General features: G+C 44.4%; 1 protein-coding gene and 1 pseudogene across 5 annotated transcripts; one reads left to right on the plus strand and one right to left on the minus strand.

The window, feature by feature from the left end:
• Positions 1 to 358: 358 nt before the first annotated feature.
• On the plus strand, positions 359 to 13,302 carry RWDD2B (RWD domain containing 2B). 4 transcript variants are annotated; one of them, XM_084802509.1, is made up of 5 exons: positions 359 to 3,175; positions 7,773 to 7,999; positions 8,132 to 8,199; positions 8,340 to 8,702; positions 9,526 to 10,481. In XM_084802509.1, exons 2-5 carry the CDS (start codon positions 7,793 to 7,795, stop codon positions 9,641 to 9,643), a joined length of 756 nt encoding a protein of 251 aa, XP_084658635.1. In that variant the 5' UTR covers positions 359 to 3,175; positions 7,773 to 7,792; the 3' UTR covers positions 9,644 to 10,481. The 4 variants fall into 4 exon arrangements, with proteins under 4 accessions (XP_084658635.1, XP_084658634.1, XP_084658632.1 ...); XM_084802508.1 differs by lacking the exon at positions 9,526 to 10,481 and adding an exon at positions 10,517 to 13,302 and having other exon boundaries at positions 887 to 2,963; XM_084802506.1 differs by lacking the exon at positions 9,526 to 10,481 and adding an exon at positions 10,517 to 13,302 and having other exon boundaries at positions 888 to 3,175.
• Positions 13,303 to 13,400: 98 nt separating this feature from the next.
• On the minus strand, positions 13,401 to 16,584 carry LOC311609421 (large ribosomal subunit protein eL21-like; annotated as a pseudogene). The gene has a single exon. The product of its transcript is annotated as a large ribosomal subunit protein eL21-like (transcript).
• Between the last annotated feature and the right edge of the window lie 748 nt (positions 16,585 to 17,332).

Genomic DNA, 17,332 nt, shown 5'->3' on the forward strand with positions numbered 1-17,332 from the left:
CCAAATCTGCACATTTAAAGATTGCTCACAGTGAGCCTGGAGCAGCAGCACACACCTCTAAGCCCAGTAAGCACTCAGGAAGGCAGATTGCTGTGAGTTCCAGCCCAGCCAAGGATATACAGGGAACCCTGCCTTGAAAACAAACAAACAAACAGTTGTTCCAGTGGACTTCTATTGCCTCCGTTAAACACAGCCCGCAATGCTTCTGAAGAAGAAAAACAGCAAGTTTCACATTAATTTCATAATTTACAAGTCTACTGGAAGAAATACCAAATGTACATTTTAATAAATACTATAAACCTGTGTTTACAACAAACAAGGAATTCCATTTTGTTACTTTTGGTTTGGTTTGGTTTTTTTATTTTGCGACAGGCGAAAGGTTTAGCTAGCCTGACTCCATCTGAGGCCTGTCCTCCACATTAGCAGGCAGGTCTTTAGCTCAGGGAAAAACTGTAAAAACCAGAACAATGGGATCACCCATTAGGCAAGCAAGGGCACACAGATGCTCCCACTCCCAAGATAGACCGCTGTTGCTGCCTCCACACATTGCTGACATCACAGCTTGCTGTCTCTTGACTTGTTAAAAATGATGAGTATTCTCATTTGGAAAGCTACTAACCTGCACTCCCGGCATACTCAGGTAATCAGGATTATTCCTTCTCAAGTCTCTGATGGAGGTGAAGACCAGGCAGCTTAGTTTTATAATGAAGCTTAGCTGTTTAGGGGTTAAGATGTTTTTAGGTCTAGAGAGATGGTTTAAGTTGATGACGACAAGATGTCATGGAGATTGATTTACACTCAGAATTTTAGATGCACCAAGATAGGAAAAAAATGTTTTCTTCAAGGCTCTCAAATACAAATAGTCAAAACACCAAGAATGTAACACTTATATAATTCCTGATTGTTTCATGGATCTTCTTGTTATAGGTAGTTTACTGTATATACATGTAATAATATAAATATATATGTAAAAAGTAAAAAGAATTTTAAAAAATGAGTCTATCTGGTACTGACCAGTCCAGATAAGACTGCCCTCCCCTTTTCTGTACCTGCTTTTTGCTTTTAAAAGACTCTAACAAGCTTGGTTTTTTGACTTGCTTTCAGCCACATTCCTGCCTGCCAGTACCTGTTGTATGATAAATAAACTTTTCTCCACTACAGGTGTCCTAGGTGTTTTATTTTCGAGACTCTAGACCCAACAACAGGGTTTCTCTGTGTAGCCTTGGATGTCCTGGACTCGCTTTGTAGACCAGGCTGGCCTTGAACTCACAAAGATATGCCTGCCTCTGCCTCACCAAGTACTGAGATTATAGGCATGTGCCACCACACGTAGCTAATTCAAATATTTTTATCTCCCTCACCTGGTAAGAATTTTATGTACTATTTGACCACTTCCCCTTAGTGGGGAGGCCTGGTGGCACTCAGAGAAAGGATAAACAGGCTACCAAGATGAGACTTGATAGGCTGTGACCATATAGTTCAGTCACAGACCTAGGGGAGGGGAATAGGGTGAAAGAGGGAGAGAGGGAGGAACAGGAGGACACAAGTGAGGAGGATACAACATTTAAGTTGTAATCTGAATACATTAAATAAAAATAAAAATAATTAAAAATAATTTTATGTACTGTTTTACTCAACTCTTCTGCTCCCTCCCCCTTCACTTAAACCTTTGTTTACCCAAAAGGCCAAGTGCTCTTTTCTAGTAATTTGATCACCTAGAGCAGTATGACCCTTTTCTCCTCAGAACAGTGACACAGTGACCCTTTTTCCTTTTTTTTTGTTTTGTTTTTTGTTTGTTGGTTTTTTGGGTTTTTTGTTTGTTTTTTGTTTTGGTTTTTTGAGACAGGGGTTCTCTGTGTAGCCTTGGCCGTCTTGCACTCGCTTTGTAGACCAAGCTGGCCTCGAACTCACAGTGCTCCACCTGCCTCTGCCTCCCAAGTGCTGGGATTAAAAGCATGTACCACCACTGCCTGGTCTCCTTTCTCCTTTTTGTTTGCTTGCTTTTCAAGCCAAGGCTTCTCTATGTAATCCTGGCTGTTTTGGAACTCAATCTGTAGACAAGGTTTGTCTCAAATTCAACAATCTACCTGGAGTTCAAGGCCAGTCTGGTGTATAAAGCTACCGAGAGAAACCCTGTCTCAAAAACATTCAACCAACCAACAAGAAAAAACCAAATGCACTTCCTGCCTGTGCTCGGTCTTCTAAGAGTGCCTTTTTGGTCAAGAGTAAAGTTTGCCTTGTCTCGGAGCATCAGCTGGAGTGGTGGTCTATTTCTAGGAGATCATGAGCTGTTTTTCTAACTCTTACTTAGGAAAAAGTTGTTAGATAGGAATACGCAAACAGACTATATGTCAGTTTTGCTTCTCGAATAGTCAAAAGTTCAATTACTGAACACTTTTGTAGGCCTGGAATCGTTCCTTTTTCTAGAAAAGCATACATCTCTTGAGAAGTGACCACCACAGATATCCCTGTAGCACACACCAAGTTCTGTTTGCTCCAGTAAAATCTGCTTAGCTTCGGAGAAAATCTCGTTAATGCAGGGCCGGGTCACATATAGAGAAGAGAATGGCCAAACTGGCTACCCAATGTAAGCTATTAAGTGTTTCCGCTGCAGCAGCTTAGGCATTAGCTAAAGTCCTGCCTCGCGCTGATAAAGATTTGTTCTGGACTTGCTGGTCCCGTAACACTCCTACAGCCCCAGCACTCGGGAAGACAATGACTCCAGGATGGTGAAGGGTTAAGAATAAAAACCAGGATAAGGAAGCACCTGGAGGATCAAAGTTTCCCTTCGCTGTTCCAGACGTCAAGCCCCATCCTAAGCAAGAAGTGAGGAGCTTCCTGCTTCCGGGACTTAGGTCCTCTCCGCGCAGGCGCCTGCCCACAAAGGGCTAGCTGGCTTCCCGCAGGAAGGGTTCAAAGGTCGCACCGTTCCCTTTCGTCTTCCTGCCGGTGAGAGCTGTGCTGTGGGTGCATCTATTTTGTTTTTTCGAGACAGGGTTTCTCTGTGTAGTCTAGCTTTCCTGCACTCGCTTTGTAGACCAGGCTGGCCTCGGACTCACATCGGTCCACCTTCCTCTGCCTCCCAAGGGCTGGCATTAAAGGCGTGTGTCGCCACGCCCGGTTTGTGGGTGCATCTAGACGCGGGGTGTCTGCAGTACAGCAACCTCGGCTCTGGGTGAGTGCGGCATTGGATGCGCATGCGACGCGGAACTAAGCTTCTCTCCACATGGGGAGCGAACGGGCAGTGGAGGAGGCAACACTTCCGCCCATTCGTCAGACTCGATTTTGGTGTTCCTGGCCCCGCCCACAGTCTCCCGCTGGCCAGTCAGCAGTCACTGCGCCTGCGTGTGCGACAATCGTGTTTATAGCTGGGTACCTGCTTTTGGGTCTAGCTCCTTAAATAATCCCTCAGAGGGCGTGGTGGCTCCTTCCAGCACTGGGGAGACTCAGGCAGGGGCAGGGTTGGGTCGGGTGGGGTCTCTGTGAATTCTAGGCCATCCTGGTCTACATAGCGAGTTCCAGGCTAACCAGGAGGACCCTTTTTCAAAAAGAGAAAATTGGCCCCGTTAAGAAAATTCACATTTTTATCTACCTTTTCAAAGCAATCACATGTCTTAAGCCAGAAATTTATTTTAAGGACGTATTTTCTTTTCTTTTTCTTTCTTTCTTTCTTTTCTTTTTTTTAAAGGGAAGCGGGGAGTGAAATCTTGGAAGAGAAAATAATTTGGCAAATAACTGATTAGCAACTTATTTCTTGGGGCTGCCCGTCCACCGGTTGCTCCATGTTACCCTTATTTGTTACTTCTGTTTGTCTCCCATAATGTATACCCCACAGACTGCTGTGCATCTCCACCGAATAGATTATTAATAGATACTATTACTTAATGTGCAAAAAGCAAGTGTCACATTCCTACAATTATATCCATTTAAATAAGTTATAGATCCATGGCACACGCCTTTAACCTCAGCACTTGGGAAGCAGAGGCAGGTGGATCACTGGGAGTTCAAGGCTAGCCTGGTCTACAAAGCAAGTCCTGGGCAGCCAAGGCTACACAGAGAAACCCTGTCTCAAAAAATCCAAAAAAAGAAAGAGAGAGAGAGAGAGAGAGAGAGAGAGAGAGAGAGAGAGAGAGAGAGAGAGAGAGATTTGTCATCATGGAGAGGATGAGAATTCAGCAGCTGCGCAATCTACAAGGCTTTCTGCTTCAGCAGTGCCAATCTGCTGCTAGAGAAATCCCGAATCCCAAAGAAGGTGGTTCTAATACCATCAGAGGAAGGCAGCAGGAACAGGGCAGATGAGTTGCCAGTGAAGCAGACGGACCAAGCACAGTTACCTCCTTGCCCACCTTTTTATCTGGGACGCCATGAAAAGGTATCATTCAGCGTGGGTTTTACCACTTAAAAAATAATCTGGTCAAGAAAATCCTCCACAGGCAGGCATGGTGGCACACGCCTGTGATCCCAGCACTCTGGGAGGCAGATGTGACCGGTCAAACACTGTGGGTTCGAGGCCAGCGAGATCTACAAATCAAGTCCAGGACAGCCAAGGCTACCCAGAGAGACCCTGTCTCAGGGGGAAAAATCCTTCACGGAAATGCCCAGCAGCTTGCATTCTAGTAGATTCCAGCCAGATACAGTCAAGTTGACAACCCAAAAAAGTGGCTTTTCCTCATAACCCTACACAGTTCCATATTCCATGGCCCACGGTTGCCCACTCTTTTTTATTTTTATGTTTTATTTTTGAGACAGGGTATCTCTGTGTAGCCTTGGCTGTGCTGGACTCGCTTTGTAGACCAGGCTGGCCTCGAACTCACAGAGATCCGCCTGCCGCTGCCTCCTGAGTGCTGGGATTAAAAGCATGCACCACCATGCCCTGCAGGTTGCTCATTCTTACTAATGTGTCTAGAGTCTTCACAGTTACTCACTTAGCACATCAGCACATCAAAAAGATCCTCCCACCCACCCCCAGACAGGGTTTCTCTGTGTAATAGCCCTGGATGTCCTGGAACTCTGTAGAACAGGCTGGAAGTCACAGAAATCCACCTGCCTCTGCCTCCCAAGTGCTGGGATTTTTTTTTCTTTTCTTTTTTCTTTCTTTTTTTTTTTTTTTCCAAGACAGGGTTTCTCTGTGTAACAGCCCTGGCTGTCCTGAACTTACTTTTCAGACTAGGCTGGCCTCGAACTCACAGCGTTCCACCTGCCTCTGCTCCTTAGTGCTGGGATTAAAGGCGCGCACCATCATACCCAGCTCAAAACCCCTTTTTTTGATGTCAAGAGCTCTGCTCACTAACATAAGCCTCTGTGACAGCAGTGATATTTGTTGTTCCTTTTATTCATCATTATATTCTTATTGTCGAGGACAATGCCTGGCACACATACGTGTTTGGGAAGCATTTGTTCAATTAATGACCCGCAGAAATCATTAAAGACACTCATATAGCACTTTACCGTTAATTTTATTTTACTGTTGACACCGAATCACACTATGTAGATTGGGCTGGCCTCAGACTGATGGTCCCTACCTCTGTCTCCCAAGTAGTTGGGTTTAGGGCTTGTGCTCCTATAACTGACAACCCACCCATTATGTCTTTAAGCATTGGCATGTGTGATTATGTTTGTTTCAGGCCCTGGCTTTGATTCAAAGCTCTGTAAAATAGTAACAGCTAATAATTACAACAGTGATACTTTGTTCTTTTTACTGTTTGTTTTGTTCGGGAGACAGGGTTTCTCTGTGTAGCCTTTGCTGTCCTGGACTTGATTTGAGACCAGGCTGGCCTCAAGCTCACAAGAGATTTGCCTGCCTCTGCCTCCCTGAGTGTGGGATTACAGGTGTGGGCCACATGCCAAGCGTCTGTTTCAGCCCATTCATGAACATTAGTAACAATGTCTATTTTAATGACTTTATAACATTTATTTGTTTACATATATTTGTTAAACTAGTTCCTTTCTTAAGTTCATTCTTTCCTTCTTCTTTTTCTTTTACTCTGTAACCTTAGCTGGCCTGGAACCCTCTGAGTAGACCAGACTGGCCTTGAGTTTAAAGAGACCTTCCTCCCTCTGCTGAGTCACTGCCTCAGTTTAATTAAGTGTTGGCATCAAAGGGTTAAGTCACCATACCTGGCCAGAAGCTTGAGTCTGGTCTAAAGCATCTGCTTGGATGCAGGGCTCAGGTGGAGGAAGGACTAGGATGAAAGTGGATGATGTTGATTATTCTGCAGTTTCTGCTTTCTAAGTTTGTACTTTTCAACCATTAAAAGGGGTTGCTGGAGCTATGGGACTTTTCACCTTCCCCTTCCCCGCCCCCCCCCCCCAAAACAGGGTTCCTCTGTGTTATCTCGGCAGTTCTAGGCTTGCTTTGTAGACCAAGCTGGCCTCGAACTAACATCAATCCACCTGCCTTTGCCTCCCAAATGCTGAGATTGAAGGCGTGCGCCAACACACCTGGCTCTTCCATTTAAAGAGCAGTAAGTGGGGGATAAAGAGGTGGCTCAGCTGTTAAGAGCACTGGTTGCTCTTCCAGAGGAATGAGGTTCAAATCCCAGCACCCACATGGTGCCTCACAAGCATCTCTAACTCCAATTCTAGGGACCCAGTGCCTTCTTTTTTTGTTGTTTTGTTTTTGTTTCTCGAGACAGAGTCTCTCTGTGTTAACCTTGGCTGTCCTGGGCTGGCTTTGTAGACCAGGCTGGCCTCGAACTCATAGCAATCCGCCTGCCTCTGCCTCCCAAGTGCTGGGATTAATCCAGTGCCTTCTTGTTACCTCTTCAGGCAGCAGGCATGTACACGGTACTCACACATACACCATACATATAAAATACATGAAAGTTGTGAAAGACTAGTAAACATGAATAGTTTCTTGAAAGACACATAACTTGCTGTCTTATTCTGTTCATCCTAGGTTCCAGGGTCACAGGCACTCCTGACTATATCATTGGTGTAGCCTTTTGACTACATATAGTTTCTTTTCTTCAAGGAGACTGGCCATTGTTGTACCTAGAAATACCAGATCAACTGTCTAAATAATCTGCTGTGTAGATATAGAATACTTTACTGCATAGATTTTTAGGAATGTCAATGGGTTATCTCTTTTTTGTTTGTTTATTTTGTTTTTTGTTTTTTTTAGACAGGGTTTCTGGGTGTCACACTGGCAGGATTATCTCTTAAATAAAAAGTGTGTGTGTGTGTGTGTGTGTGTGTGTGTGTGTGTGTGCGCGCGTGCGCTTGTGCGAGTGTGATTGCATGTCGTATGTCTGTCGCTACCCATGGAGGACATAGGGTTCCCAAGGGCTGGAGTTACAAGCCCTTGTGAGCCATGCAGCACGGAGCAGTGGGGACTGAACTCAGGTCCTCTGGAAGAGCAGGTGGGAATCCTAACTACTAAGCTACCCGAAGCCCTGGCCAAGTGTTTTGGTCCTTAGCATATAATATATGAAAGTAGAAAAACAAGGAAAAGACTTTGGCTAACTTTTTTATTTTCTGATGGAATTAAGTTGTTTGTTTGCTTGCTTTTTTTTTTTTTTTTTTTTTTTTTGGTTTTTCGAGACAGAGTTTCTCTGTGTAGTCTTGGCTGTCCTGGACTCTCTTTGTAGACCAGGCTGGCCTCGAACTCACAGAGATCCACCTGCCTTACTTCCCTGAGTGCTGGGATTTTAGGTGTGTGCCAGTGCGCCCGGCTAGAAATTAAGTATTTTTAAAGGAAATGGCCCTGTCACTCTATTGAATTATCCTAACATTGTATGTATAAACCCTCTCTCTTCTCCTTAACTCCTCAGGAACTTACAGATGTCTCAGCATGGCTGACATAGAACACGCGGAGGCCCAGCTCTCCGAGTTAGACCTGCTGGCCAGTATGTTCCCTGGTGAGAGTGAGCTCATGGTGAACGACCAGCTGGCACTAGCAGAGCTGAAAGACTGTATTGAGAAGCGGACAATGGACAGGCGGTCATCACAAGTGTACTTTACCATCAATATGAACGTGGACTTCTCTGAAGAAGCGATGGTAATTCTGTTGTGTTCTGGAGAGAATTGGAGCATGTCAAGAAGTGTGTGTGTGTGTGTGTGTGTGTGTGTGTGTGTGTGTATGTGTATTAAAATAACACTTACAACATTTTCTTCTTCCTCCCCTGCTCAGGTGATGTTTTCTCTGTCTTGCATTCTTCCCTTTAAATACCCTACAGTCTTGCCTGAAATTACAGTCAGGTATGTCACAGACATTGTGTCCACTGTACAGTCAAAATTGATGTGAGAATAAAAGTAATTCTTGCATTTATTTGCTCGTGTAAGAGAACTGACTGAAATTCTCCCCCCTCCACCCCCCCCCTCCCCTGTGTTTCCATCAGATCAGTGTCACTGAGCAGGTCCCAGCAGACCCAACTGAACACAGATCTAACAGCATACCTGCAGAAGAACTGTCTGGGAGACGTCTGTATACTGAATGCCACTGAGTGGGTGAGAGAGCACGCGGCTGACTATGTCAGTAGAGACGCCTTGCCCTCCCCTGCCAAGGAAAGCGCGGTCCAGCCAGCGGATCTCACTCTCACAAGGCTCTGGATCTATAGCCATCACATCTACAACAAATGCAAACGAAAAAACATTCTAGAGTGGGCAAAGGAACTGTCCCTGTCCGGGTTTAGCATGCCTGGGAAACCTGGTGTCGTGTGTGTGGAAGGCCCCCAGAGTGCTTGCGAAGAATTCTGGTCAAGGTGTGCTTTCACCTATATTATGTATCACATCCGTAACGGTAATTTGAAATATGGTGCTAGAGATGTAGAAATAAGCATGTTTGAGGGGGATATCTTCATGTGGGTGGTAAGGCAGACGTCACATAGAGTCAGCATTACCCTCCTCTCCTAGCAGAGTGCACGCTTTGTGAGGCCCCTCCCCCATGTCGGCTAGGACCAATCAGTGCTCACGAATCTGCTCCTGCCCTGCGTATCTAAAGAGTATGCTGAACTTCCTTCCAATTTGTGAGGCAGCAAGATTATCCATGAGCATTAGGATAGACACTAATCTAATTATCTAGTTCCGAGAAGTTCCTTAAGCAGTTTAGGAGTCAGAGATTTGTAGGATACTAAACTCTCTGCAACAGTGGCCGAGTCTGTAGCTCCTCCGGTGGTAGAGTCCCAGCCTGGCGTGCACAAGGCTTTGGGTTCTATCCTAAGCACCACACCCAACAGGCGTGGAGGCACATGTCTGGAATCTTAGCCCTGTGAAGGTAGAAACAGGAAGGTCCAGATCTCAAGATAGAGGCCAGCCTGAGATTCACGTGACCCTCTCACAAAATAAGTGATTAATAATAAAAGCCCGAATCGGATTCCAGTGGAAGATAGTAGTGATGACCATCACGGCGTGTTTAGATAGACCCAAAGCCAGACCGGCTAGAGTAAGCCCATGTGACACGCCTCTTTACTCACAGCCGCATACACCAGCACGTAGTTCGTTGTTGGTTTTTTTTTATAGTAAGTTTTGTTTTGTTTCAAGACGGTTTCACTGTATAGCCTTGGCTGGCCTGGATTTGTTCTGTAGACCAAGCTGGCCTGGAACTAACGGAGATCCACCTGCTTCTGCCTCCCGAGTGCTGGGATTGAAGGCAGGCGCCACTACCGCCCAGGCGTATGTTTTGTTTTGTTTCGTTTTGTTTTGATTTTTCAGACAGGGTTTCTCTGTGTAGCCTTGGCTGTCCTGGACTCACTTTGTAGCCGAGGCTGGCCTTGAACTCATAGCGATCTGCCTGCCTCTGTCTCCCGAGTGCTGGGATATTGTTTTTAAAATTATATGTATTATTAGTATTATCTGTAGGCCCAGCTAGTAATCAATCAAGACACAGACACGTGTTATATTTTAAAATAGCCTTAGTTAACCTGGGGCAGGACAGATATCAATCCTTTAAACTACCTCTCATAGTGGGATCCCTGTCTCAATCTCATGCCATCTGTTTTTAATAACTTTTATCAAGGTACTTTTTATGTATAATCTCATATACTTGTTTATGTTTTTTATCTGGGCTGGATTTTCCACCCACGCCAGCCATGTGCTTTTCCTTTAGCTAACCCATGGCGGCCCTTTTCTCTTTCTTTTTGGTCTTTTTCCTTTCTCTCCCTGGCTGTCCTCTTTTTTTCAGATTTTTTTTTCTCTTAGCCCCACCCCTCTTCTGCCCTGCCCAGGTGAGATGGCTTTTTATTAAACAAAAAGTGCGTCAGACAACAAACTGTAATTAACATCAAAATACACCAGACCATCTCCCAACACTGGAACTAAAGGCATGTGCCACCACTGCCTGGCCCGCGTGTTCTGTTTTTGAGGCAGGACCTCACTATATAGCTTTGGCTGGTGTGGAACACATTATGTACACTAGGCTGGCCTCTAACTCACAGAGATTTGCATTCCGCTTCCCACGTGCTGGGATTAGTGCATCTAGAACCACTCTCAACTCTGATAAGTGGGCCATATAAATTCTATTCTCAGTGCTGTCGAAAATACATTTTGAAATTTTCCACTCTGAAACACTATTTTCCAGGCTCAGAAAATTAAACTGGAAGAGAATTTTAATCCGCCATCGAGAAGATATTCCTGTTGACAGTACAACCGGTGGAATGGAAAAACAACGGAAGTTTTGTGTTTTTGAAGAAAAGGCCTTCAGTGTCCATGGAGCCAGAGGAAACCACATGGACTTTGGTCAGCTGTACCAGTTCTTAAATGCCAGGGGTTGTGGGGATGTGTTCCAGATGTTCTTTGGTGTAGAAGGACAGTGACTAAGCAAGGGGGTGATCATGCCTGCTGGGCCATTGTTCCTCTTTTGATTGTTTCTTCCCATTCTTTCTAGAAACTTAATTTTAGTTCCATTCTAGAATGTTATAGGGTTGCAGACATAAGAAAAAAATTAATATAGTTGAAATTTGTTTGTTAAAATATGCCATGCCAGGCCGAGCGTGGTGGCGCACACCTTTAATCCCCGCACTCAGGAGGCAGAGGCAGGAGGATTGCTGTGAGTTCGAGGCCATCTTGGCCTACAAAGTGAGTCTAGGACAGCCATGGCTAACATAGAGGGATCCTGTCTCAAAAAACAAACAAACAAACAAATGCCATGCCTGTGCTGGAGAGATGGCTCAGCAGTTAAGAGCACTGACTGCTCTTCCAGAGGACCCAGGTTCAAATCCAACCACCCACTTGGCAGTTCACAACTGTCTGTATCTCCAAGATCTGACACTTTCACACAGACATATATGCAGACAAAACACCAATGCACATAAAATAAAAATAAAGGAATTAACAAAAAAGCTGCCTTCAAAAAAAAGTTACATGCCTGAAATAAGTTAACTTAAAGGGAATGGCTCAGAGGTTAAGAGCACATGCTGCTATCGCTGAGAGCCTAAGTTCAGTTCCAGCTCCCATAGCAGAGAGCTGACAGTCACCTATAACCCTTGAGTTCAGGCTCTGACACTCTCTGTCCTGCAAGGATGCATGCACAAACATGCACGCATACGTATACTCAGGGCATCACAGCCATGCAGCTGGAGAGACAGGACATTTTGAGTTGCCCAGTGTGGTACTTGGAACCAAACTTGGGTCTTCTGCAATAGCAGTGCTCCCTTTTCACCACTGAGCCATCTCTCGAACTTGCTGGAAACTTCTTGACAGGAGCTGGACTTGATAGGGCATGTTTGTAATCCCAGCACTTGAAACACAGAGGCAGGAGGATCAGGAGTTCAAGGCCAGCCTAGGATACATAAGGCTCTGTCTCAAAAACTAAAACTAAAACATAGAAACGTTTGAAAGGCAAGTTATATGTGAGGGTAATTTCGATGGTTCAGCTTGCTAGGCATTTCCCACCCCTTTGCTGAAGAACCTGGAAAAGCTGCCTGCTCACCCTCCTGGACTCTCTGGCAGCTACATCTGGCTGTAGGTTACAGCTGCAGTACTTCTGGGGAGTACTTTCTCTTTCTGCCATGAATCCTGAAGTGATGGCGGGAAGAGGGAATGATGGGCCAAGACATCTACAGAGATGCCAGGCCTACCTACCTTGTCACCTGTGGACCACCATTAATCCTTGGCTGTATCCAGACTTTTTAAAATAAAATGAAAATTTCAACTCTCTGTGCTTGTTATCAGTAGTCAAAAGTTAGTCTGTCAGGTTTTTCTTCCCCAAAGCTTTGGCTTTGAAACTACCCTGGCTTTTAATTAATATACAAATAATAACTTTTTTTGTTTGGTTTTGGTTTTTTGAGACAGGGTTTCTCTGTGTAGCTTTGGCTGTCCTGGACTCACTTAGTAGACCAGGTTGGCCTAAATTTATAGAGACCCACTATACAGAGAGACGTCAAGAGCAAGAGAGCTTGTGAAAACAACAATTATCTCATATAAGGGAGCAATGGTGGAACAGGATGGTCAGTTCTGATTCAAGTTATTTTGCTCACAAGAGGTTCTCGTGTACCTGGGCAGTGTGCCTGGCATTTGGGGGCAGCTGGACTTGTGGTTGGGGAATTTCTGGAAACAACGAGGCCATAGCGTTTCTCATTGAACATAAACATAGTTTATGGCCAACCTGACCGTGTACAGAGATCCTTTTACATCAGCAGCGAGCTGATATGATGTGGCTGGTGGGCCTGAAGTAAGACTATCTAAAGTTATGCTACCCAGAAGAAGCAGGCCTCAGCATTCCTCCGTGTCTTTGTGTATCTGAATCAAATCTTTTTTGGGGGGATGGGCAGTGTTTCAAGACAGGGTTTCCCTGTAGCCTTGGCTGTCCTGGACTCCCTTTGTAGACCAGGCTGGCCTTGAACTCACAACAATCCACCTGCCTCTTGCCTCTTGAGTGCTGGGATTAAAGGCGTGCACCACCACCACCTGGTCTCTGAATCAAATCTTTAATGATACATTTTTGTTTGGTTTGTTTGGTTGGTTTTGTTTTCCCCAGACAGGGTTTCTCAGTGTAATAGCCCCGGCTGCCCTCGGAACTTTCTTTGTAGACCAGGCTGGCCTCAAACTCACAGCAAACCAACCCCTTCTGCCTCTGTGATTACTGAGGTGTGCCACCATGCCCAGCTCAGTCAAGGATATTTTAAAGAATACAATCATTCATACGGCAACCGACGATCTGCACATCTCCGTTATCTTCAACAGTCCATAATAAAATGACGGTTGTTCAGCGAAACTCCTTTAGCATTAAGATATCTAAGTACAGAGACTGGGAAGTTCCCTGACCCCCACATGGCATATCACTCTAGAGCACAACGGTTCCCTGTATGCCCCAGTTTACAAACAGTTACTTTTTAATATTGCAAATAAAAACAAGGAGGTTAAATATCCATTTTTAAATCTGTCTTTGTTAGCCTGAATAGACCTTATGAGCCAGTCACTCTAACTTCCTGCCATCCCCCCCCCCCCGCCCCCTCCCACCCCCTCCCCCCCTCAAGAGGAGTTTTACATCCTGACCAACTAGTAGTCAGAGTGTTTTATTTTTTATTTATACAGAGTTCATTTGGCAGGGATAGATGTATGTTGTTCTAAAACATAGATCACTTTTGTCCCTGGACATGTGTTTTAAACCGTTCTTGGTCATAAGTTTAGTCATCACAGATAAGCCATGACAGAAAAGAATTAGTTTTTTTTATAATCATGTTTTTATTACCCCCAACCCAATTTTTAACACTCCTGTAGTGTTAAGGGCACATTTTGCCAAAGCATGACAGCCTGTTCTCGGGCTGGTAGTTTTTGTAGTTTCAGGGGCATTAGACAGAGAGAAACCATCCAGGCCAGCCCCAGGGGAATCGTCAAATGTCAAGACGTGACTATTAGTAACTTTTAATAGAGAGCAAATTGTCATTAGGCCCAAGAAAAATTTGCAGGCCAGAGTTGTTGTAGTTGTTATTTATGACATCACAGTGGCCCTTCATGAGCTAATGTTTTAAGAAAGGGGGTCTAAAGATTGTGTTGTGTGGCATGTAGGGCATTTTTCAGTCCTCAGATAATAACTGGAATGACGAGAATCAAGATAAGCACAGCTCCCAGATTTGTTTTCAAATTGATGATAATTTGTTGTGAGTGAGAGATTGTTAGGATCTGTTCGCATCCTGGGAAGCTGAGGTGGGCTCCAACTGAGCTGAACTAATAGCTGTAACTTGTTAATGTAAAGACTGCATGTTTATGGTTAACTCAGAATTGTTTCAATGCCCGTGGAGGTGGAACTTAACATATGCCCAGGTCATCTTAAAAGCATTGTATCCGGGGCCTGGAGAGATGGCTCAGAGGTTAAGAGCACTGACTGCTCTTTCTAAAGGTCCTGAGTTCAACTCCCAGCAACCTCATGGTGGCTCACAATCATCTATAATGAGATCAGGTGCCCTCTTCTGGCATGCAGGCAGAACCCTGTTATATAATAAATAAATAAATCTGAAAAACAAACAAACAACAAAGCATTGTATCGAATGCCTTAGTGCTTGGTTATCAAACCAAGGCTGGGTCAGATTTACAGGTAATAAAACATAAGAAAGTTGATTTACCCAAACAAAACTTTTTTTCCCAAGAGAAATTAGTACAATTAGCAACCGTACAAAAGGAATAATTAATAGTAAAAAGGAACTGCACTTTTAGTTTATCTATTTCATTTTAAAATGTCTCATAGCCTTATATATTTAAACATTTTCCCCCACCCCTATTTAAACATTTTTTAAAAAGCTGTTTTTGCAATAAAGCACCTTTTGAAAGAGTGAAGTCACAGAGCATAAGCATAGTTTTTAATAAATTAAAACCGAATTTTAACAGTGTAAAGAATTTAGTGTCTCTAAAATCAATACCAAGTGCATTATTTTCATGTTACAACGTTTGGCTGTCAGCAAGAAAAGTTCCTGTAGATGAGCACGGAGAGGTGCTGCGCTGCCATTTCATTAGTTAAGCATAGTTTTAAATGCCATGCCTTTTGTAAACCTGTTTGCTTTGTTTTGTTTACAGTCCAGATCCTTTTATTTCTTTTCCTACATTAGGCCAAGAGTTCACACGGAGTGGGCTCCAGCAGCACAGGCTTCTTTCTGTTTTTGTCCTCACAAAGTGTGCATCTCTGGGTGGCACAGACTGGCACTTCAGCTGGATCTGGGTGCCCTTCTCCCTGGCTTCCTTCTTCTTCTGGTCCTTCCCCTCACGTGCTTCGGGAAGCTGTCCCTGCTCTTAGAGTGATTGATGTGCTCAACATGCGCTTTGGTCCTCTTGGCGAGAATCTTGCCCTTAACCTGCTTCTTCATAATGATGCCCACAGCATGCTGGGTGACGTTGTAGACTTTCCGGTTTTGCCGTGGTACCACTTTTGAACAGTGCCCATTCCCTTGATGTCTATGATATCACCCTTTTTGTAGATTTGCGTGTATGTGGCCAAAGGAACAACCCCATGTTTCCTAAAAGGCCTAGAGAGTATATAGCGAGTGCCCCTCCTCTCTCCCTTTGTGTTTGTCATTTTGACGAGTTACTGGAAGATTGCTGCTGCTGTAAACTTGATTTTTTTTTTTTTTGAGACAGGGTCTCTCTGTGTAGCTTTGCCTGTCCTGGACTCACTTTGTAGACCAGGCTAGCCTCGAACACACAGTGATCTGCCTGCCTCTGCCTCCCAAGTGGGGGGATTAAAGGCTTGAGCCACCACACCCAGCATAAGACCTGTTTCTTTAGTTGGCTTGTATGATTGTTGTTCAGAATGGCTTTAACCCTAACTTATAGGCTAAAGTTAACTTTTTGTTACAAATGTTAGGAATTTTTAGCTATACTCAATAGCCAATAATTTATAAGGAAGATATACACAATGTAGTAAATTTATACATTTAAAACCAGTCAGAAACAAACATGTAGTAAGACAGACAAAACTTTTCTTCCTTTTTCTAGCTGTAGTTTCAACGGAGGAGCATCTTGCTGCCTGCCTGGTCAAAATATTACAGTTCTCATTAATGCTATTATTTTATAGCATAACTCTAAATGGACCTCACACCTAAATGTTAAATGCTAAAGGCAGAACTTGTGAAAGATAATAGAGAAACTAGGGCGCTCTGAGTTTGGCATCCTGCCCAGGATGTTTCTATACACAATTCCCGGTTGCAAATGCTTTGCCCAGATGCAGCCCCCATGGTGAAAGTTATGCAGAGCCCATCGACAACGAGTCCAGTGAGTGATTAGGACTGTAAGGGACCTTATCAGTGGCTTCATCTGGTCACTGCTTACCACTGAGCCCTGGGAAAGACCCACCACATTACCTCTCCACTGCTCAGCCACCCTGCAATCACTATGTCGAGGCTTGCTGGAGCTCAGAGCATGTCATTTGTCACTGGGAGTTCAGGCAGCCCTGGGCTTGATGTCAGTTTGATCTAGGCAGGAGACTCCCAGCTGCAAAGTCAGGCCAAAGAGAGCGAGCACTTCAGTAACTCTTCTCGGTGGAACCAAAGCCAAAGAAACCCATCTCAGCTGCCATCTCCTCCTCCTCCTCAAATGTCAAGTCTTGCTCCGCCCTCCTTTTCTTCTTCTGTCTCTCTTTCTTGTATGCTTTAGCCTTTTTCTCCTTTTCTCTGAGTTCCTTCATCCTTTCCTCAAAATCATCCTTCTGCTTCTCTTCCATCTTCCTCTTGCTGATCTCAAATTCTTTCTTTCTTTCTTTCTTTTTTTCTTTCTTTCTTTCTTTTTTCGGAGATACAGTTTCTCTGTGTACCCTTGGCTGTCCTGGACTTGCTTTGTAGACCAGGCTGGCCTCGAACTCACAGTGATCCACCTACTTTTGCTGGGCCACCATGGCCAGCCTCAAAACATGTCCTTCCTTCATCCAGAGTGGACTGTTACATGCACAGAGACATTCATTAATGTGATCCAGGAAGTTGATGGAGTCCTTCACCGCAGTCACAGACATTGCAGAAGAAGCCTCCCATTTCAGACTGTGGGGTCGTCTTGGTGGAGCAATGAACAGCCAAACAATACCAATTCCCAAAAAAAGCCCAGCCTCTTGTTTTGGGCTCATCTGTACATCTCTTCTCAGTGTGTTCAAGGATGTTTTTCAGCTGGCAACAACCAACACCCCCGCCCTCCCATGAAGTGATTCAACTTCTAAATGGATAAATATCACCTGCTCTCTCACAAGTCTGTTCCCCATCCCACACTTGAGATTAAAACAAAAACATGTTTATTTTCCTCTACAGCCCATCATAAAAAAGATGAGAAATGCAACAGCAAAATGTGTTAAAATTTTCTAGTGTACCATATCACCAGCGTTAAATTTTGCTTTGCCAGCATAAAATATGAAAAGCTTAATATCATGCTAGGTTTTAGAGTGCGAGAGGAGAATAAGGGCCTTAAGAGAGAAGTGACCAGTGAA

This window comes from Acomys minous (genome assembly GCF_964271855.1).
Source record: "Acomys minous genome assembly, chromosome: 11".
In the NCBI taxonomy this organism is placed as follows: Eukaryota; Metazoa; Chordata; class Mammalia; order Rodentia; family Muridae; genus Acomys; species Acomys minous.